Source organism: Tauraco erythrolophus, chromosome 27 (assembly GCF_009769465.1).
Source record: "Tauraco erythrolophus isolate bTauEry1 chromosome 27, bTauEry1.pri, whole genome shotgun sequence".
In the NCBI taxonomy this organism is placed as follows: domain Eukaryota; kingdom Metazoa; phylum Chordata; class Aves; order Musophagiformes; family Musophagidae; genus Tauraco; species Tauraco erythrolophus.
This window is the reverse complement of record NC_141491.1, coordinates 1,066,358-1,088,764: the sequence shown is the minus strand read 5'-3', so window position 1 is coordinate 1,088,764 and position 22,407 is coordinate 1,066,358. Positions and strand designations below refer to the sequence as shown.

General features: G+C 45.4%; 1 protein-coding gene across 1 annotated transcript in view; it reads right to left on the bottom strand.

The window, feature by feature from the left end:
* KCND3 (potassium voltage-gated channel subfamily D member 3) overlaps positions 1-22,407 on the bottom strand; it is a 109,304-nt gene that overhangs the window by 2,893 nt on the left and 84,004 nt on the right. Inside the window, 3 exon segments of the mRNA XM_086627326.1 lie at positions 325-381; positions 3,057-3,149; positions 9,625-9,726. Of these exon segments, the coding sequence (XP_086483452.1) occupies positions 325-381; positions 3,057-3,149; positions 9,625-9,726 (252 nt within the window).

Below are 22,407 nucleotides of genomic sequence, written 5' to 3'. Positions count from 1 at the left end.
GAGTTTTTGTGCTAAGGAACAAAAAATCCTTAAAAGAAAGAACTCTTATGTGCATGTATGAACACCCAAGTAGTTCCAGTGAACATGCTTTATCCAGTCCGTCAGCATCAGAAAGGATGGGAAACAAAAGCAACCATGGTGAAGGCAGCCATTGGTTTTCATTGGAACAACCAACAACTCTCACAGGAAACGAGCACTGGATAGCCAAGAAGAGCCACGTGCACAAACTCCCGAGGACAAGACCGGGAACAAGAAAGGAAGCAAACACTCTCCAGACACGTCACAGAGACCATAGAGAAACAGATTGAATTAAAAAGGAAATACCTTGATGGTGGAAGTTCGTACAGATAACAGGGGATCATCCACAAGATAGGACAATCCCTACGGGACAACATGCCAACAAAAGATAAAAACACAATTGATTGTCCATTCCGGCATTCAGAAGTTTAGTCCCAGCATTGCATCTATTGCCTCAGCGTTCCAGCCGGCTCGCTCAAGTTTGAATGGGCAACTGGACCTTCTCTTCACCAAACCTTGCCTGAATCAGACTCCTTTGTTCCTTCCTTCTCACGCTTAAGCTTTTTAATGTTGTGTTCTTAAAAAGAGAACAAACCTGGTAAGGACTTTATTGCTTTGATCTTTTGAGAGCCAAAAGCAAAGGAAAACAAAGTTTCAGCTGCTGATTCACAAGTAAGGAATTGGAATGGTATCACCATTGGGTCACCAATGGGTGTGGGTTTTGACCATACTGTGGAGACACAGAAGGAAGGTTTGGGTTGAAGGACTGGATTCGATGCACTCAGCATTTGGAGAAAACATGGTATGTGAATGTCCAAACTCAATCTGGGAGTTGGAACGAGTGGAAAAAAAAATCCTTTTGTTTGAACAAACTCCATCTGTTTTGTTAAAATGCCAAAGTGGCCTCTTTGAAGCACAAAGAAGTGCTTCAGGGTCACTTTGTCATCCCACACTCCAGATTTGTGAGCCATTCTCAGCCATTCACTGTGGATACTGGGACCATAAATAATGGACTTTTGGAATCCTTCTGCGTAAGGAAAGGTGAATTGCCCATTGAAACAAGTTTGCAAGCATGGTACATTCGTCATTCCATTCCTGCAACTCGGTCACAAAATGACTCTTCAGTGTTTAAAAATTCTTTTCTAGGATTTAAATTTTTTGGGAGGACAGCTATTGCACAGTGTTTTAGTAGATGATGTGAATTACAGAATTTCCACGCAAGCTGATTGAACTATTTTGATTGATGATTTCAGACCAGAATCCAAACTTGCTACGTGATTTGATATGACATCATGGTAATAACTGGCTGAAAAATGCAGGGGAAAACACATTAAATATTGTGTGGATTCTCCCTCTAGGTTTTAATCAAAGTACAATTTTAATCAAAATTCACTGTTATTGTCATTCTTTGCTGAAAAAAAGCGACGTTTGGAGCATTTTCAACCACTGAGACTCACTGTCTGAGCAGGCTTGTGTGCTGGAGGCAGTGGAGCTTTGTTAGTGGGGTAGGCTAATACATCCATGGGTTAGGATGTGCTTTGTCCACGTTACTTCCAGCACCCGAACCGGCTCATTAGTCATGGGGCAACTCATGCAGCCCCAGAGATGGCCACCTGCCCTGTGCAGAGGGCTGAATTTCGATGAGCCTTTGCAAAGTCAGGGTCGTACAAGGGCAGACCCTGGAGGAAGGGCTGTCAGCTTTTGTTTGCTTCAGCCACTTTGTTCAAGTTCCCAAGTGACAGTATTCCTGAGAAATACGGGTCATAGTGGTGAAGCTTTTAAGCGTAAAGTTCCGAACTAAAGAGTCAGATTGTGAAATATCTGCTTGTTTCGTAACACCCAAAATTTCTAGAAATAAAGGCAAGATGAGTCTTATAAAATGAACTCAAGAGTCATGGATAGAGGAAGAATCAGTTCACTGTCCTTGGAGCGGTGACCTTTATAGCTCATTGTGATAAACCAGCTGTACTCAGCAGGTCACTGCAATTAACCAGTCATCTTCTTCCAGTGTATCACGGAAGCCTAAGTGGTGTTATTCCAGCACAAGCCAAACTATGGAAGTGAAGGTGATTTATCTAAAAGAAAGCTCTTGCAAGTCAGAAATCAAAAGTACATTTGATGATGGATGCAGATAGAAAAAGGCATGAATATTTCAAGTGTTAACCTCTCTTCATTCTTTCTAGAATGAATCATGATCTAGATAATGTGTTCCTTTACTGCAGAACCTTTTCTATAAACCTGGAAGTAAAACATATGTATCAAATAAATATCTGAAATGTTCCAAGAGACTTCTGCATGCAGAATCACTTAATGAAAAATAAAATTGTCACTCCAACAGCTTCCATGACGTGAACAGAAAGGTCACATAGAAACTGCTTGACTGGCTTTGAGATAAATTACCTGCTCTTGTAACCAGAACTGTAGTGAGAAAAGATATGTGCAACCTTTAAACCCATTAAGAGAGTTCGTCTGCTCTGTGCCATATAAAGGGCTAAAGGTTATTTTTTTCCAGCCTGTTGGCACTGGTGATCAGGTTGTGGTTTGGAGTCACTGACAGCAGCTTCCTCCTCTGAAGGCAGCAGAACTGTCCTTTGTTGCTAATTAGCACAAGCAATGAGTATATATGATGTGTGACTGACAACACAAGACAAATGCAGTTTAGTTCTTTCAGAAGCACTGAAGAAATTAAAGTGCACCTTGTTTATAGGATGCTGAAAAGTTATTTGCATTCAAGAGAGCTTGACTGAGCACCCTGCTATTGACTTTGTACTGGTGTAGATGTCTCTGGAGTAGCAGGTAATCACACCTTTCTCCTTTGGCATAGTATTTTTTCTATTTTTTAAAGCAGAAAGTGAAATAAAGTGCATTTATCCCATTGCAGAATATTCTTGGGAGCTTGAGGGTCAGCCTCCTCTGGCAGTTTGTAGGTCTACTTGAGTACGTGTCCCTGAGTGCCACTTCAGAGCATCTGTGTGCACATCTTTTCCATACCAGGCACAAACACCTCCAAGGTGTAAAAGGATTGTGTTGCTACTTACGGTTGTTTTTTCCAGGCAGTGCAGCAGGTGGTGATGTTGGCTTTCAATTAAGGAGGTGCCTTTAGTCATATGCTGTTCATCTTCAGTGGATCCCTAAATAGCCAGAAAAGGGGGGGAAAAAACCAAAACCCAAACCAGGTGTAAAACAGTGAAAACAAACAGAACTACCAGCATTAGCTTTCACAGGGATAAAGATCATTTCAGTGTTGCCAGCTCTCAGGTTTTTCTCATGACTCTTAGGAGGTTACCTCATTTTTTTTCTTAATGGTTTGGCTTGTAAACTCGGGTGAGGAGCTCAGCTTTGATTCAAAACCTGTGTGTTTCTACCCATTTTGTAGCTGTGGAGGAAACCTGGGATAAGGTTGGCATATGATGCCAAGGCTCAGGAACCAGAAGGTAAAGAGAAAAAAAAAAAGAACCTGCGCTGTTTTGTTTTTCAAAAAACATTAAGACTTTGCAGCTTGACATGACCTTTGAATGCCAACAGATGCACTCTGAACTCTGTTCTCTGTTAGGAGATGAGACACGAGCTGCCTTGCTTTCTGCCTGACCTTGGGTGCTGCTGGAACCTGGATGTGCTCCTGCCGAAGCCTGCGGAGCGCCGGCTGCACGCCAGGTCAGAAAACAGGGAGCGAGGCGTCGTGCTTGGGCTGTGCAATGCTGTTTCTAGAGACAGGACTCGTGGCTCTGCCTCTCTTCTTCATGGACACGACCAGTTGGTTTTGGCACTTTGAACCCTGCGTAGCAAAAGGGGCTGCTTGTTCCCATCCTGGTGTGTATTGGAGGGGGGGGGAGCTGAGAGCACATCCTGAGCCCTGGTCCAGCACATACTGGAGGTGTGTAACCCCTCCCGTGGCCAAGCTCTCTTTGGGAGGCAGGGAGAAGGGAGGAACAGGCAGGGACTGCTGCTGTAAGGGTTAACACGTATAAATGAGGCTGTTCAAGTACGTGGCAAATGAAGCAGCGTTGCACAGCAGTCGCCAAGGGTTTGTGTCCACGTGAAATGGGGTAGCAGTTCCCTGGGAGAAGGAAGGTCCCATCTTCATTAGTTTCACCTGTGTACTCATTGATGCTGAAATGTGGCTGACCAGTTTGTCAGCTAATTCAGAGAGTAGGGTGTGCTCGGAGCCAAGCAGCCTGTGCCAGCTGGGAAGGGACTGGGTACAGCTGAGAGCATTTAGGTTGAAAAACCATTAAAAGGAGTGATCCCTCCTAGGAAGGGTTGAGCTGGTTTTGGCACATTTGCTTAAAGACTCTGGGGTGCTTTTGCTGGCCTGTTCTCATCTTTTACACCAGGTATGTGTGCACGTGGTGATCTGGGGAAGAGACTGCTCAGACTGTGGTGTTGTTAGTGGTCAGGATAAGCTACAGATGTCAGAGCAATCTCTGTGCTTTTGTTAAGCTGAGGGGCTTGATCTGCTTGAAACAACTGAAATAGAAGTGGATAAGAGGTTAGGAGCTGGAGTTCAGTACATGTGTGATGTTTAGCTCATGCAGAACGGTTGGCATGGAGCATGGGCCAGTTTAGTCAACTTGGGGGAGAAATCCAGTATTTGGTGTTTTTTATTTCTGCACTGTATCAGTGAATCATTCCTCAAAACATAGCATGTCACTTACCCTGTGATCTGATGATCAGATACACCACAGAAATGGAAAGGAAAAAAGCAAGAGGGGTTGTTTAGAGAGTTTCTGTGCTACTTGAGAGCCAGGATTATTTTTCTCGCTTTCTCTGTTCTGTGGTGGCAGATTTAAGATCTGGGTTGTTAAGGATATTCTCTTCCTACTACTACTTAAGCTCCTGATCTTGAAACTCGCTGTGATTTCATGACACATTAATCTGCACGTGTCTTTGATGACTAGCATTTTCAGAGACAGTTGCATGCATTAAAATGGCAATTAGGCATTGTAAAACGTTTCCCTGTGCTCCATAAGTAAGGGGTGCCTGGTGCCTTCTGTAATGCCTAAATCTCAAAGCCAAAAATTGATGTGCATGGCTTGAATCTCTGCTTAGAGATGAAACAGCAGCATCTAACTGTTCAAGACAGAAAATGGGTGGGATGGGACGCACGGCAGAACATCGTGGCAGAAGTGCCAAGACGTTATCTGTTGCTCTCAAAGGGGTCAAATTCAGCTATGCTTAAAGCGTTGCTTTTAAATACGCCCCTGTGTCCTGGTGATTCACTGCAAATGTGTGTTCTGGATGCCGTTTCCAGGATGGTTTTGTGATCCTTAAGTGAAGGAATAACTGTCTCTGACAGATGCCAAAACATAGCTGAACTGGTACGTCGAGAAAGCTGACTTACTGTACACAGAATTAATAGATTCCTATGGGAATGCAACTTAGGCAGGTTATGGATTTCTTTGTTGCTGTTGTTTTGAAAGATGGAGCATTCCCAGAAGTATTTTTAGAAGTGGCCTAAAAAAAAAAAATCAGTTCCATTTTTCTTATTAACAATCCTCCTGGTGAGCGAACACATCAAGCAGGTCTTGTTTGTACCCTGCTGAGATTACTGACTCTGCTGAAGTCTGTGTTGGAATATTTCCCATGGAGGTCCTTGCAAGCCCTAAAGCAAATATGATGCAGCACTAGAACACTGGGAAAGGAGAAAGAAAGAGCACATATTGCAAACAGTATCTTTTTATGAGGGTTTGCTGGAGAGGAAAGATAGAGCTTCCATACCTCTGGCAGAAGACCTAAGCCAATTGTTAAATTTTGGCAGCATAATTTAGCCTCTCCCTCTGCCAGGCTTGCCACTGATGGAAACCAAGCAAGGCATGGCAGTGACCAGGAGTCATGTGTAGCATCAGTATGACTTGTACCTTATCTTCCTTTCACTTTTTCTTCAGTCATCTCAGTGTTTTCAGAAGCAAAGAGCATGTAACCACCGGGAACATCCTGGCATGCAGATTGAGCAGGAGATCTGCAGGGAGTACTGCCCCAGGACAGTGAGAGTGCTGACATCACGCAGGCTTGGCATGTTGATAGTACTGTTGAGGAGCATGTACCTATAGAGACTGCATCAGTGGTACCTACGTTGCTGCAGGCAAACAAAATCTGTGTCTTCATTAGAAGAGTCTGGCTGTAATGAAAAAGCTGGTGGGGGAGAGGAGATGGTTTGCTTTCTGAGCTGGGATGCCAGTTTTGCAAGGGTTTGATGCCAGCTACCATTCAGTTTGTTCTTGGAAGACATTCAGTGCACTGCTGCTTGCTTGGAGGGAGACTGAAACACACTGTAGTGTCAGTACTGAAATCCAAAATACTTCCACTTTACCTCTTCTGCTTTGTGCTTCAGCATGCAAAATTGGTCACTGGTGAACTGAGATGAACTGGTTCAGTGGAGAGACTGTCCCTTCCCACGAGAATGGCTGTAACGCTTCGCTGTGGCTAAGCAGGTTCTGCTTGTGAAAAGGCACAAGACCTCACGACCCACAGTTCCTAGGATATACACCTCCTAGCATTTTAGCTAAAAGGGAATTTCAGCTAGCTCTACAAGGAGATTAGTGCTAAGAGGATATGTAGGCTGCTGCCATGGGAAGAAGCTCACCATCCCTTGAGCGCTTTTGACATAAAGCCCACTAAAAAATCTCTCTAAATGAGAAGAAGACGGTCTGAGTACTTTGTGTCTAGATGGCAAATGCAAAATGCCACAAATCCACGTTTCTGAAGCAAGTGTCTGTGTTCTTGCTAGGAGCAGAACTCTTTCCTGCTGCTGCCCCTGGAAAAATCCTTTTCTTGGCTTTTTCTTTACTTTGATACAAGGCTACGGGCTGAAGACACGCTGTTCCCTTGAAAGATGTCGGTGTATTCATTCCAGTGCTAACAAAAGGACATTCTGGTGCATGTTCTGGAATCTTGAACAGTCCTTATTTCTCAGTTTATTAGTTTGACTGCAGAGCCACAGCCAGGACACCTTCTGGGACAGTTGTTTTCCTTGGATAAACCCTCAGGGTGTCGGACTGCGGGGCAGTCGCTGGGCACTTGTGAAACAGTTAAACATTGATCGTAGCACCGTGTGATTGCTGGTGATGGAGGTGATCATCTCTAGCCATGGCTCTATAGTAATTGCAGTTGGAATTACTGCTGGGTAACAAACCAGCCCTATGGCAATCTGGCCATGTGAAGTCCATTAAAGTTGGCGTGAGTTCTGGGCAGGGTATCAAAACGGGATGTGTACCTGACCGGTGAAGCAGTTTGATACTAATTTGACCGATGGATGTGCACAGCGTGTAGGGAATGTTTTGGTCCCTAATATAGCAAGTACAGAAGTCACATTCCGTCGTGTTTTTACAGCTTACAAAATTTGGCTGGCTAGACTAGGCTGTCATTTGCATTTTGTACTCTTAAAAATAGTTTGTTCTTTGGCCATAAAATGAAAGGACGTCATATCTTGCCTGTGGAGTTAAAACAGTCGTGCGTACCTTTACAACAAAGGATGCTCTGCAGTTCTGTAATTAATTAATGCCACTACCTGTGGGTGGAGAGATGTGTCTCGGCTCTTGATTCAGGTCTGAGGCTGGTCCTCAGGCAGTCAAAGATCGTTTCCTGGTCGTTGTGCAGATGCCACATGTGGCTTCAGGAAGCTTCTTGTTTTAGTAAGATGTATTCCTGTGTGTCACGGGTGGGTGGTAGTTCTTCCTTCCCCATACCCTTTGCTTTTGACTGTTTCAACAGAAAGTTCCTGAGGGTGGGGGTATTTTCTTACAAGCCATTAATACAAATGTACACAATATTAAGTACTTTTCAAAGTAGGATTTGTGGATCTCACTGGGCTGTGAGGATCCTCTTAGCATTTAGAGCTGTAAGCCCACCAGACAGTAAGCTGCACTCAGGAAAGCTTGGGAAGACCTGCTCTGGGTGCTACTATATATCTGAATTCAGTCATTACTGGGTAAAAAAAAAAAAAAATCCTCCAGAACTTTAGAAATATTTTTGTTTTCCTTCCTGTGTCTACAGTGGCTTTGTAGCCAACAGCATCACCCTTCTTCCAGTTATTTTTGGGCAGGTGCCAGGAAATGAGCCCATTGAGCCAAATGTTTCTCTCAACCTGACGCGTTTTGGACTTAAGGGTTGGTGCGTCAGCTGCCCTTCCGTGAGCGGCCTTGGCAGGGAGTGTTGGGTGGCAGGAGAAGGGAGGAGATTCTCGTTGGGCTGACAGGCTGGAAGATCAAGTGTCCCTGCTAAGCTCTTCTGGCGTTTTTAAAAACCAGAAATTTAAAGCTTAAAAGGAAGTTTTAAATTTGTAGTCAAATTTTTGCGTGCTCCTGGGTAACGCAATAGCAGACTCTGAGCTGACATCCCAGTCCCCAGCCTCTCCTTCATGGGCACAAGGCTCTGGACTAGGTGTGACCAGTCTAACTGGTCTCTCATGTTCTTGATAAACTTGAACTGCTCAGCGGCAACATATGGTTCAAGAAGCAGATTTTCTGCGTATCGCTGCCATTCGCAGAGCAGGAGACGGCGTTAGATGTGTAGCCAGAAGGCTCAGACTTGTTTTGGAGGGGAGAACAGCAACTGGTCCCAGCATCCTTCCTTCCAGGCCTGTACTTCATGTGAAGTGCTTTTGTAGAGTCGGTTAACAAACCGTTCCAGTTGTAAGGAGCCAGGTTCCTCTGTCTCGGTCTGCACCGAGTGGCATCCTCCGTGCAAAATAAAGGTGCTGCACAATTTCCCTCTGCGTGCCGTACCCACCGCACGTGGGCAGGAGTGGGCTCAGGTCCTACTGGGCAGCTTTCACCATGAGCTGAAAAGGTTTTTCAGCTCTGATTTTGCAAACGGGAGGATGCGTGCCAGGGAAAACAGTTGGCATTTGAAGGATTAGGCCCCGAGTAAGGATGCACGAACAAGTGCTTGGCGGCTCCGGTGGCTCAATTAAGCATTCTTCATCTCGCTCTTTGCTCCTCATGTGCACGAAAGGCTGATTTATTTGGAATGAAACCCATGAAATGTGCTAATACCTGCTCTGGTGTTGATCAGGCTTAATGTAATAACCTCCTCTCGTTTTCGCTGATTCTGCTGAGCAATGTGACGCACTTAAAACTTTTCTTTTCATGAATAGGTCGCACGAGCCTCCGGAGGCCTTTGTCAAAAATAAACCCACCACTGAACTGCCTGAAACAGGAGCTAGGGAATATTTTCCTGTCCTGTTGGGCATGATTGGATAGCCCATATTAGAGGGAGACTCTTGAAAATAACTGTTTGTTGAAAGAGAGTGGATATTTACAGTATGGGCAGACCCTGGCTGGTATAAATCAGTGCAGCTCCAACAGCTCCATCACACAGGGAGCTCCGAGGGAACTGGGAACCTGGTCATTGCTGGAAGGTCAGCTCCTTTCCTCGCTCAAGGAGCCCAAGGAAACTTTTCCCTCCCATCCAGTCTTGCAGCTGGATTCCAGCTGTCCCTCCGCACGGCACGTGCAGTACACGGGAGCATAATTAAGGTGTAACACCATCGGGGGGGGGGCTGCCATTAGGTGGCAATGGGGAGAGGGAGCTCGGGAGCTTGGGGAGAGGAGTGGGAATAGGGAGCTTCTCATGCTCTGTGGAAGGAGATATTGTCTCTGCACTCACCGTCAGCTCGAGGGCTTCGTTCAGGAGGCCGTTGCGCTTGCTGTGAAGGTAAGCGTTGGAGCTGCCCGTCTTGGCCACGCGGATCCTGGCGAGCCGGGCTTTCTGTGGGGAAGGCAAAGGAGCTGGAGTTACCCCTGGGCATGCTGAGCTGTCCCCTGCGCTGGTGATACCGGGAGGAAGGACACGTCGGGTTGTCCTTCTACCGGAGAAAGCCCCGGGGTGAAACACGGGGGGTGCTGCTGGGAGCAGCTCGCTCTGGTCTGGCTTCAGGAGTCAGATGGGTACTGGCGTCTAAAGAACATAACCTGCCAGAGGGTGTTAATAGCCCTTCCAGAGGTAAGAAACAGAGTACTGTGGCTTTGCTTATCCTTTCAGAAGTTAATAGTAGTTTTTTTGGGGGGTGAGATGCGCAGTGTCTTGGAATACGTCGTGGCATATGGCACGGGATGACTGTGTGATCTCGCCATGTGCACGTGCTCTGCACGCATGTTGCTTTCGTGGCTCACCTTCTCTCTAACATGCTTGGTTGTTTAATCCTCTGGCTTTTAGCTCTGTCCCCTGACATCTGTGTGGTCACTTGTTCTGCTCGTACAGCAGCCAGCGTGGTGACACCTGGTCCTCAGCCGTGGTGACACCTGGTGCACCGTCCTCTGCAGTGGCACTGCTGGTTGATTAACTTTGGTATCTGGTCATGTATGACTGTCCAAAAATACGCATCCCTCTAGACATTTCTGCCTAATATTGACAGAAGTAACTCTGCAACAACATAGACATTCAACTCTTCTCGTTTTTATTTATCCCTGAGCTTCTTGACCTCCAGTGGGACAAATTAGATGATAAAAAGAAGTCCAGAATAAAGCAAACAAGAAAAACTAATAAAGCCCTCTTCCTTTTTGATCACACAGTTTTTAGCGTTTCAGTTTTTCTTTTTGATTGTCACCTGCTTCTCTGTCAAGTGCTGATTTGCCTTTTTCTTTTCTACTGTTAATTTATGACTCAAACACCATTAAAAGTAAATACATGAAATAGCTGTGGCTATTAAAAAATAATTACATTGTACTGTAGTTCAAAATGCTGCATAATCTTTTAAATAACATGGAACTCGTGATTTTCCTTTCTAATTAGAGGTGCTAATGGGTATACACGGTAGGAAAAGTAAAGCCAAGAGGCAAATATCTGCAGTGCATCCAGAAAGTGTAATAATTCCAGGAGCTCTATTACTGTACATGCGTGAGTGACTCTGGCTCTCAATATCTGAAAAATTTGTTTAACCTTAAGAGCTTCTACTTAAGCAGACAATTTCTCAGGCAAAGACAAGTACAGGATAGTAGTTTGCAGCTTTAATTGGATGACACAGACTATGACCAGTCTGAAAAATAGGTCTTCTTTTGACACCCCAAAATGGGGACATCCGAAATTGACTGTCTTTTCTATACCTCACCTAGATTTCGTCGTCCCATTTTAACGTTGAGACTCCAAGTCAGTATATGAGAGTGAAGCCTCTGATGAAACTCACTCCGTACTGGGGCCGAGGTGTCTCACGGGGTACCCGGTCGCCCTGTGAAAGGGCCACGAGAGGTGTTTGCCAGACGTAGACTGAGGATGCAACAAGAAAATGAAATTGGACCTTCAGTTTTTCGGAAGGCTTTCCCAAACTGCTGTGTTGCTCTGGGCCCCGAATAAGGCTGGCCTGAGGCTGTAATCTGGGACAAAAAACCCAGGGACTGCTACTAGTGAGTGTGAATTAGGGGCAGAGAGCAGGGGTGAGGGACTGAAGGATATTACATTTCCCAGTTATGTGGTGGTGTCTCTCTCTTCCTGTTAATTATGCTTCCATGAAATTATTTCTTCCATTTGCAAGTATATGCCTTCGTGTCTCTGTTCTTTACTTTTTGCAATGATCTTCTCTCTTCTGTAACCAGGACTGGATATTGCATCCAGTGATGGTCTTTACAGTGAGGCTCTGCTGGCAACCACAGCCGACTTCCATTTCTTCCTGTGCTTGACAAAACATGAGCTCCTTTGCTGAAGGAACTACCAGAGTCCCCCAACTTACTCGCCTCACCTACAGCAGGAAAGGTTTCATCCTCATCTTTAGTTCAGCCAATTGTTAAAGTGGATTCAGTCTTAGGCTCTTGTAATGAACATTATTCCCTTTGCCTCCAGGCTAGCAGGGGATGAAATATTAATAGCTGTACTCCATGTGGACTGGAGATGGTTTGTTTCTGAGGTCTGTTCTCTTTTCTTCTTTGAAACAGAGCCACTAGCTATCTAAATAATTAAGCCCTATAGCTTTTGTAGTTTGGAACAGACGTTGTTATTTTAAAAAAATGTCAGTGGGGCAGGACAGAAGTTAATCCTATTCTCCTTACACAAAAGATTGTCTGGGATAGTCACATCGCCTAACTCTGTGTCCCATCATGATCAAATTTGGTAGATAATCTTGTTTAAGTCAGCTAGAGAAGTTAATTAAAATTTCTGCCTAATACTGGTTTGGCCCTCCAGTTTCCTGCATTGGACTAGAAACAGCTCTAACCCCATAGTTGAGGTTTTTCTGTGAAAGTCTGTGTGAATGTGCATTGCTTGGAAAGAGTGTCTGTCCAGTGGCACGTGCTTCCCTTGGTGTCTGGGTACCTCTCACGTGTTTACGTGGGACAGTACTTTGATTGTGCCAAAGTAGCAAAAGGTGAAAACCTTGAACTTGGGGCACCCCACGCGAGCTTCGCAGCAGCAGTATTTTGCAGGGAGCCATCCTATGTACTGTGACATGAAATGCTGTGAGCCTGAAGAATTAGGCTGATGGGATCTTCCAAATTCTGCCAGTTTTTAAGACGTGTGGATATGCTTTTGTCATCCCTGTCCTGCAGAGCTCAGTGCTTCTGGTCTGCAGGACAGAAGACAGACAAGTGGGGACCGTGTTTTTCTGGCCATCTGCTGCAAATGTCCTCCAAGGGGAGGAAAGCTGTCTTCTGCATCGTGCCCCACAGATGGGACAGACCAAAGATCGTTGGGGCCAGGCTGGGACCGCTGTTACTGAACGTAACCCCTGCATGGAGAGTCTAAAAAAGGAAAAGAAAACGGCACACTGTGTCTGCATGCAGGGTGGTAAGAGGAGTTGCTAGGAAACCACAGGATCTCAAAATGCATATGACCTAATCTGGAAGATAATTTATATGATGAAAATAATAATACTAATGACAGCTACTTACAGGTTAGAATAATTAATTTGGTTATCTTGGAGCCCACGTGTTCCTGAGAGCAGGATGGGAGGCAGGGCTCAGGAGCTGCTGGCTCCTTACTGCTTTTTAAGAAACTGGAGCTCAGGACAGGCAGGAAGGGCAGCGAAGCCCTGTATGGCGGGGAGGACAATGTCAGTGGCTGTCAGCATCCTGGGTGTCTATGTTTCCCAAAGGGACTGACAAAGAAGGAATAGCCTGTCTCCATCTTTTAGCTGCTTTGCAGAAGTGCAAGGAGCAGGAGTTGCTGGCTAGGAAAAATGCTTCCCAGATGGCAGGCCCAGGAAACAGCTAATTATTACTTATTAATGATTTTCATCTAGTTCTTATGGAGATAATGTTCACTCTTGATTTATGTGATAGAATAAACTATTAAGTTACAACCTATGGCATAACTTCATATTTGCCAGACATGTTCAGCTTTCCAGATCTTCTGTACTTGAGCAAGGAGATGACTGGGGAACAGGTACGTCAGGGGCTACGTGTACAGTCCTGTGTCCACTCCTGCTCCCTCTTTGGACTGGAGCTGTTACTGGTGTTGTCCTTCTCAGAACGGTTGAGGTTGGAAGAGACCTCCGGAGGTCATCTGGTCTACTACATCTTGTAGTTATGTTCTCACCTTCCCAAAATGGTGGTACCTTTGACTAATTTTTACTATGAAATTCAGAAAGGAATTCAGCAGAGACGTCAATTTGTACTTCTGAGTCGGAGCTCGATGCACGTATGTGACTTGGAAAGGGGATGGATGAAACCTTCCTCTGATGGAAAATAGCTTATTCCCAGCCTATTGTGGCAGTTTGTCCTTGCCAAGCAGAAAATGGAAAATTCTTTATTTTTAAAAAATGTTCAAAAATAAGAGGGTGGACAAGAAATTAAATGAATCTACTGTCTGTGGAGTGCTTTCCTCAGTATAATCAGACACACTGATCATCTGTCCTACTTATGGCTCTGGGAAGCTGATATGCCATCTTTAACAAAGCCTGGAAAAGGCTGGAGTGCCAAATTAGGACTCAGGGTTATTACATGTGTTTGAACACTGAGTGAAATAATGGCTGTTTAAAAAGCAAATGGCCCATATAATAAGTACTGGTTGTTTTTTCCGCTGGCCAGGGTTCCATCTGGCTGTTGTAATAGGCAGCGTGTTAGAAAAGTTCATTTCTGCACATCATCTTTCTGTCATTTTAACCTTTTTTTTTCTTAAGAAACAAAGTATGCACATTTGGACTTTCCTTCCTCTCAAATCTTTACATTAAACAGCTTTTGAGCCAAGCTTAAATATTCTGTCATTTCTGCTTTGGGGGAGATGTTATAGAGCTGCATATGGAAATGAGATGGTGTAGAACTCATTATATTCCTATATAATTTGATAGAACCACTTACAGTCAGACCTTGATCTTATTTTGGGCCTCTTCATTACTTTCCAGAGATGAAAGATTCCCCTCCCCTCCTCTGCGACTCTCCTTTTAATCCTACCTTACCCTTGGCACCATTAAAGCAACAGAACATCATTCCAAGTGCACTATATCGTTTAATCTTTTCCAACGCCCAAGAACATGATGTTCGGTCTATTTATAGAACAATGCACAGAATATGGAGTTTAATGGGTCTCGGCTTCTCTGCTCGTCATGGATATCCTTATCCTGGCTGATTAAACTCAGAACTTTGAAAAAAGTGTCGTGATACGCAGAACTTGCAGAGAGAAACGCGGGACGGTCAGGATGCCCCTGGAGCACTGAGGCTGATTCCCCCCCCTGTTGCAAATTTCCTTTTGGACATCTTTGTCCTGAGCTTCACAAGCTCTGGCTTAATCTTAGTGACGCTCTTACTCCTACTGGGCATTTATTTTAGAACTTCGTTCTTCTATTTAGAAAATTTCTTTTGATTTCCAGCCCGTGTGTGTTTGTTGCCAATTTTACTCGGTTGCCATTGTATCGATGTTTTCCTTCTACACGGACCATTCCCTTTCTGGTGTTTGCTGCATTCTACAGGAAAGAGCAGAATAAGCTTCACTTTCTGTAGAGCTAATTCTCACTTCAGTCCTTTGCTTTACATTTAAGTAGTAAGCTTTTGTGGAGGCCATTTGTATTTTTATCCTCTGTAGATGCCCTACTTATTTTTAATACCTTTTTTCAGTTACCCATCTATCCATCCACCCAGTAAGGGTTGCAGTCAGACCTTCATCTCTATAAGAACTGACCTTATGGACAGTTTTTCCTTGATAGTAACTGTGTATAACATATTTCTGCATCTTGGCTGAAATTCAAAGCTTCCTCCATGCTGAGGTTCCCATGCCACTAGTCCAGCTGGCTGACAAAGGGAGCTCTGGTCACTTCTTAGGTTTGCCTCTTGGAATAATAATAAAAGAAATTCCTACATATGCTTTTTTGTGTTCTTAGTGCTGTCACAGATTTTAGAGCTTGGGTCAAAATCACTCCAGGGATGCACAGTCAAAGAGGTGCCGTACCAATTGTAGTGGGAATCTGGCATAGTTTGAGTTAGAAGTGAAGTATTATGGGGTGTAAGTTAAGGTGTCAGAATTTGTCTAGAAACATAGTTATTAATAAACATCTTCTCAAGAAGAGAATGTCGTGTTTTTCTGCATCATTAATAGAGAGGCTGCTGTTCTCTGTTGTTATGAAATGAGGTCCTGGGTTTCACTGAAAGCAAAGTGTGATGAGCATCTGTCTGCCTGTGATTATCTGTCTGTGCTTCCAGATCTCACTTTTCTAACATCTCTCACACAGCTCACACCCCTAATTAATAGCTATAAAGTATTCAGGGGATGGAGAAATTAGCAGAATTTGATCTACTGTCACATGCCAACTTACAAGACCTCGTATATGAACACTAATTAATGGTGTGGAGGCCTGTGGTTAGCTACAGCAGACGAGGGCAGCAGCTTCATGTAGTGCTGCTCACACCTTCCCCAGCGAGACAGTGAAAACCAGGGGGAACGGGAACTACAGAATCTTCGATTGTGTTTTCTTGAGTTTCATACAAACTTGTAAAACTTCTGCCTCTCATTCTGCCCTGTGGGATGAAGCCCAAGGGGAAGAGATGACGTGGAGCCGTGTTCCACCTTGTTGCCTGTTCACGGGCCATGGGAGCACATCATCTCTGATGGGTGGGTACCCCCTGGCAGCGAGGGGAGTGCGTGGGGTTCAGCACGAGTGTGGGCACCGCTGTTGCTCGGGCTGGGGCAGGACCAGGAGCCGTGCTCCATCCCACTTCTCTGCGCTACGAGCTTTCAGCACGCTTTGAGAGAAGCGTGGCTCGCTGGCCAACAAAAATTGCTCAGAAGTCATGGGATGCCAACAAAGTTGCTGTGCGATGCAATGAGCTTTCTCCCTGAACCTGCTCCTGGGCTCCCTGGGGTCAAACCTCTTGCATTGGGCTTGTGGGGAAAACATCTGTCACAAACCCACCCCCTATTTGCTGAGCGAAGGCTCTTAGGAGAACGCACGTCTCGGCTCGCGTCCTTACGCCGACAGCCACAACGCGTTGGCCGCGTGCCCTGGTCTGGCAGCTGCAGGGAGAAGCCTGCCTGGCTGTCCCGGGCACCGGAGCCTCCTGGCTTGGCAGCAGAAAGCTGCCGAGTCGTCATGGCTACGTGCTGCTCTGGCCCTCCCCTGTGCATTCCAGCATCATCCGTGCATTCCGGCATCGCTAGAATAGCTCCGAATTGTCCCGGCTCCATCGCTAGCAGAGCCGATGCTTCGTACGTGGGCACCTGGATGCCAAGCCCATGGCCAATGTGTGGAATCGCTCCTTGTTATTGTGTTTGTGCCGAGTTGATGCCGAGTTGGGTCTAAACGGCCACGCTCACGTGGGGAGCAGGTGGCCGGAATTGCCGTCGGGCAGCGGTCTGCGTGGCAAACAGCGGAGTTCTGCTCTGCCTGGGCAAAGGAGGGATGAGGAACTGTTTCCTACGGAGCAGTCTGGCTGCTGGATTGCAATGCTGCTGCTTCCTGCACGGTACTCGCAGGCAGACTGTTATTTCCTCAAATAAATTTTTTTTTTTTAAAATTATCCATAAGTTCCATGCACGCTCTCAATTCCCTTGCCTGCTCGTGAGCCCTAAGCGCTCAGAGCAATTTCAAATCCCGGGTATGAATATTATTTCCCATAAGATGGCTTCACTTGATAACCTGGTACCTGTGCCTGAACTAACTCTGCAAGAATCCACCGAGCCAGGAAAAGAAGTGGATTTATCCCAGTTTTATGTGTCAAAAACCCCGAGTCACAGAGTGGGAGGAAGGGAAGGGTGATGCTGCTGCAGGATCAGTTTGTCAAATCAGTGAGACTGGCTGTGGTGGGAGAGGAGAGGACAGCAGGCTCCTGCTCCTGCCCAGAGGGGGCCGCGTGCTGGTGGAGAGCCTGGTGTGACGCCGAAGTTAGCAGCAGTTCCTGTGTGATGGGGTTTCCAAGCAGCCCAGCCTTGCTCTGAGTCAGGCTTTGTGGACCACAGCTGCTGGGTGGAGTGGGAGGCGCGGAGCGATGAGACTGTAGGACATCTCACGTCGGGCTGGGTGAGACATCTGGCAGTGTGGGAGCGGGGAGGTTCCGCAGTGGCCCTCGAGAGACGTGCCGGTGGTCTGCAGAGTGTTCCCATCCCTCTGACGCGTGAGCAGGGCACTCAGAGACCTGTGTTGGCATCGCAGCACTGCGTGTGCCAGCGGCAAATGTTGTTCTTTATCTGCTGATCGCTGTCGTGGTGCAAATTAGTAACTGCAATAAGCTTTACTGCCGTTGACACCTACTTTTAGTTACCCTTTTTCCTGACCCAGTGGATATATCCATATCCATTAATCTAGACACAACCACGCGTTGCCGTTGGCACAGGGGTGTCTGAGCTGTGCTCCGGACGGAGGCTGGGAGCTGCGTGGGAGCTGAACTGCACCCAGCCCGCTCCGTTCTGTGTTGCTTGAGCAGAACTTTATCAAGTAGTTGATAAAGGCAACAGCCAAGAACCTGATCACTAGAACAGGTTCCAACATAGGATAGGGCTTCCCAGCGTTTTTTGGCTGGACGTTTTGCATGCAGGTCTCCTTGACGAGGCGATTTCAGCTTGCACTTATGCAGACATCTGGGATGGAGCGGGCAACACCGGCCGTTACCAATCCTGCCAACTCTGTGACATAATGGAACCATCTGGACAGAGGCAGCCACGCACCACCTGGGCTTCCAGCAGTAGGAAAGGGGACACCCTCTTGCCAAGATGACTAAGGAGAGCCCCCGAGGATGGATGAGTTGGGTTCTTCTGTGTTGCAGGCTGTTATCTGGTTATGACTGAGACAGGGCATGAAAGGGCCTCAAGGCATGAAGCAAATGGAGAGTGGCTTCTGGGTACGTGTGGAAATTATTTTGTCTGGGCATTGGGCCACTGTCTACAACGGGCTTAATATTTAGATGTACGGGCTGGCTTTGGAGGCTGAGCCTATGAGCTCTAGCTCCCTGATTTCAATCCTCCCTTTCAGAGAAGATATCCAATTGTCTTATACAATTTGGGACCCAGGGAATTTGAACTTGGTGGAAAATGACATCTTTCTTTCCTGGATGATATGAAAGAAAAGAGGAAGGATTCCTGGTTGGTTTATTTGCTTGGTTTCTTTCTCCCTGAACTGTATGAGGGGGTGTGACAAACACCAAACAGAAAACAGGAAGAGAGAGAGGTACCTACCCCAGCAAAAATGAAAGATCTTTTAAAAAAAAAAAAATTAAAGTGTTTCTTCCCCCCCTATCAAACACTGCTAAATATCAACAACAAAACCATATTTCACACAGATTCATTGTGGCTGAAAAAAACCCCATGTTTTTGAAATGTCAGCCAGCTCCAGTTTTAACCTTATTGTTTCTCTCTCTCCTGAAGTTCCCAACCCCATCCCCTGCTGGGAACTGAGTCACGTTCTGTGGCTGAGCTCTCCTGAGACAGCTCACAGCTTTCCTCGACTCGCTTTTTCTGGCCGTTCTGTGCCACGCGCTGAAGTTCACTAACCCACCTCCAAAATTTAGGGTGTCAGCTGAAAAACACCATCTCCAAGCTGACTCCCCTGCTCTGGAGCAAATCAATTATTCTAATGGCCTCGTTACTGGGAGGTGTGTGGGCCGTCTTTCTCATGGGTACACTAATGACATCAATCTGGTATTAAGCATTCTCTTCATCATCGTCTTCTCTCTCCATCCGCTCTGCTGGCTGCAGCCCTGTTCTCCTCCGTGCCGCTGGGAGCGACGGCCGGGTCTGGAACAGGCTGTTTCTCACGTGCCTCTTACGGAACAGTCAGGAAGATGTTTGTGTCCTTACTCTTGCTTTTGGCTTAAGCCCCTTTTACTCATTTCCATAGTTACCTCTTCATCAGCCTGCAGAGTCATAGCTGCCTGCGGGCCACCATCTCATGAGTAGCTCTCCCTGTTAGGGGTAACTTTCTTCCATCGGAAAAGATACAGCTTCTCCCTTGCCCCTTCACTCCTTCCTTCTGCGGGTACTGGCTCTGTGATTGAATGCTTTAATTCATTCACCAGGCAAAGTGTCCACTTCTCTGCTTCACCTGATTTATACCATCTACTCTTTGGTAGGTGTGCTGGAGTTTTCATGGTGTATTACAGTTCCATGTAAGAGCAGCCCTGCAAAATGATGTTGTCCTGGGAGGTCCTTTCCTTGCGTAAAGCTGAGTGTTTGGTGCTTTCCTGGAAACTCACAGCAAGAGGATGAAATGAGAAGTCTATTTCAAGGCTTTTGCTTGTTCTCATAGAGTCAAAGGCCACCAGATAATAGATGAAATGAATCGAACAGACTAAGAAGCCGTAGTCCTCAAAAGCGTATTTACTGCAGAGCTGAAACCAAGCACTGGGATTCCTGAAGTTTTATATTCGCTGAACAGTTTCAGTTTAGCCCCTGTGAAATGCACCACCAAACCCACGCTAATCCCTCGGAGATTACAGCCATCACAGTGTCTTTGCTCATTTAGCAAATGGAACCATTAAATGATGTTGTAGATGCCCCATCCCTGGCAGTGTTCAAGGCCAGGCTGGGTGAGGCTTTGGGCAACCTGGTGTAGTGGAGGGTGTCCCTGCCCATGGCAGGGGGGTTGGAACTAGATGATCTTTGAGGTCCCTTCCAACTGTAACCATTCTATGATTCTATTCTATGATAAATGCACTTGGAAGAGGATCAGAGTGTCTACGTTTCTCCCTCCTCTGTTGTGCAAACATGAGGAGGGATCCTTCACTGTGCAAGAGGCCCCTCTTTGAACATTTGTTTTCCCCCAAACTGAGAAGCTCCAGAACAACTCAGCTGGCTGCAGCTCAGCCCTAAGGAGCTGGTCTAGAGACCAATTTGCTTTAGACCGTTGGTATTTCCAAACATTTCAGCTGCCACCCTACTTCCACGCGCCTTCTGAGGCTGTTCAAAACTGCTTTAAGTGTGCTTTTGAGGACTTCAGCATCTTCATCTGCACGTATGTGTGCAGGGAGCTGGTGCTTACAACCACATAGGCTTAACCTGTAATGCTCTCTTGCCCTTGTTGCAGGATTTTTTTCCATCTTACCATTTTTTTCCTACCGAAAAGGCACTAGTGCACATTGCTATTTGTCAGTCGTTGGCCCACCAGTTGGTTATTTTAAAGCTGGACAAAGACAAGTGTCATTGGACCTGGGAGATTAAGGACCAACAAAGGCTCCCATAACACTTTGAAAAACACCTTTCTAGCAGTATTTTCACTGAGTGGACTAGTATTTTCTTCTTCTTTCTTCCTTTTTTTGCTATTGTTCGTGCAAATCAGGGCCTTTGATTTTATTATTGGTTCTCCACATAAAGACATGGGAATAAATTTGCCCATCAGCAGCTAGAGTTTACTCAAGAAGGATCGTTCTTGCAGGATTTTTGACCAGTCTACATATTTGGAAGTCTGCAACGTTCCAAAACGTGGCTTGGGGCTGTATTCACTCAGTCTCGAACTTCTAAACAAAGAACTTGTTTTGCTTTTTCTCCTGCTGCTAAAGGAGCAGCATTTCAGTAGCTGTTAGTAGCTGCCTCTGCTTTCTCTTTCTAGGGTTGAAAAGTGGGAGGTGTAGTCCTCCAACCAGCAGCAGGTACTTGTCTCCTTCTTCTTCACATTGCATCTGTGCTGCAAACTGAACACAGCAAGAGAGGCTCCAGCATCATCTGAATTACAAAGTCGTTCTATTGTCAAGCCTTCTAAGTGTCAAATTCTTCTTTAAAACCAAAGGCTGTGACATTAACTAAAGAACAGCATCATTTCAAAGTCAGGAAGGTCTATTCTTAGCACATTAGTCAAAAAGAAAAAAAAAAGTCTTTGAGAAAAAAAAACCAGAACAATTTTACCAAAATGAACCTTGTCAGAAATGATCAATTCATCTTCCATTCAGATTGACCTGGTCCTTGCTGCACGCCAGAGGACGAAACCTGATGCCACAGCATAATAGGTTAAGATTGCCAGATCTCCTTGTAATTAATTCTCTTGCAGTGCAGTTTTGGCAAAGAATAATTTATTTTTAAGGTGGTTAAATCCCTGGTAGTTTGGTTTTGGTTGTTTTGGTGTGGTTTTTTTTTTTTTTTATGTGTGTGTGGTGTTTTTTTTTTTTTTTTCTTCCTTTTTAAGGAACGTTTCTCCTCAGTTAGTTGAAGAATAGATGCTAATAAGTACCAGCCACCTCCTGGTATTTTATTCATGCTCTTTAAATACCTTTCCCTGCTAGACCAGTGCCTCCTCAACAGTTAAGAGACAAAGTTAAGACTGAGCACATCATAACTCAGAGGGACATCGGGGCTGTGCTGCGTTTTCCTGTTTTCCGGAGTGCAGCCCCTCAGAAATCCCCACTGGGGACTGACACCCTTCAAACCCAGCCAATTTGATGCTTGTACACTTTTGTCTTTATTTCTCATTGGAAATCTTCAGTTGGAGTTCATTAAAATGATAATAAATAAATAAGGTCTATAGCCTAATCTTGAAACCTACTTGTACATTATAAAAGTTATGACTCTTGAACTAAATAGAATGTCTTCTAAAGTGTTTATACTAACACATACTCTATAAATAATCTACTCTTCAATTAAAAGAGAAAAATAACTTATTTAGCACACTAGAAGCTTAGAAGAGACACCTCTGTTGTTTCTTCAAAGCTGTGTCCTCTAAACTCTGCTTATAAGGAGCTTCTACTGGTGGGCTCTTCGTCTTCAAGGACTGAGAGAGTGCAGAGAGCATTTCCCAACCTTCTTGAAAAAGCCCTGACACTATCTCTGTGTCCTTAATTAGATGGGGACGAAGTTTTAACTATTACTAAAACTTTCCTGTTTCTGAAGAAGGGATTCAGCTCACTGGAGGATGATGCTGGAACAAGTATGCTATCAAAGCAGGTTCTGAACTTCCCTGTGTACGTCCTGACCATCTCCTGAGAGACCATCATTAATGTGCTTCTGCCTCTTTCGTTCTCTTTAGTATTCCTGCAGTGATGATCATGTGAAAATTACTCACACTTCTGACTTGAGAAAACTTTCTTAGCCCAGAAATTCATCCAGTATCAAGGGAAT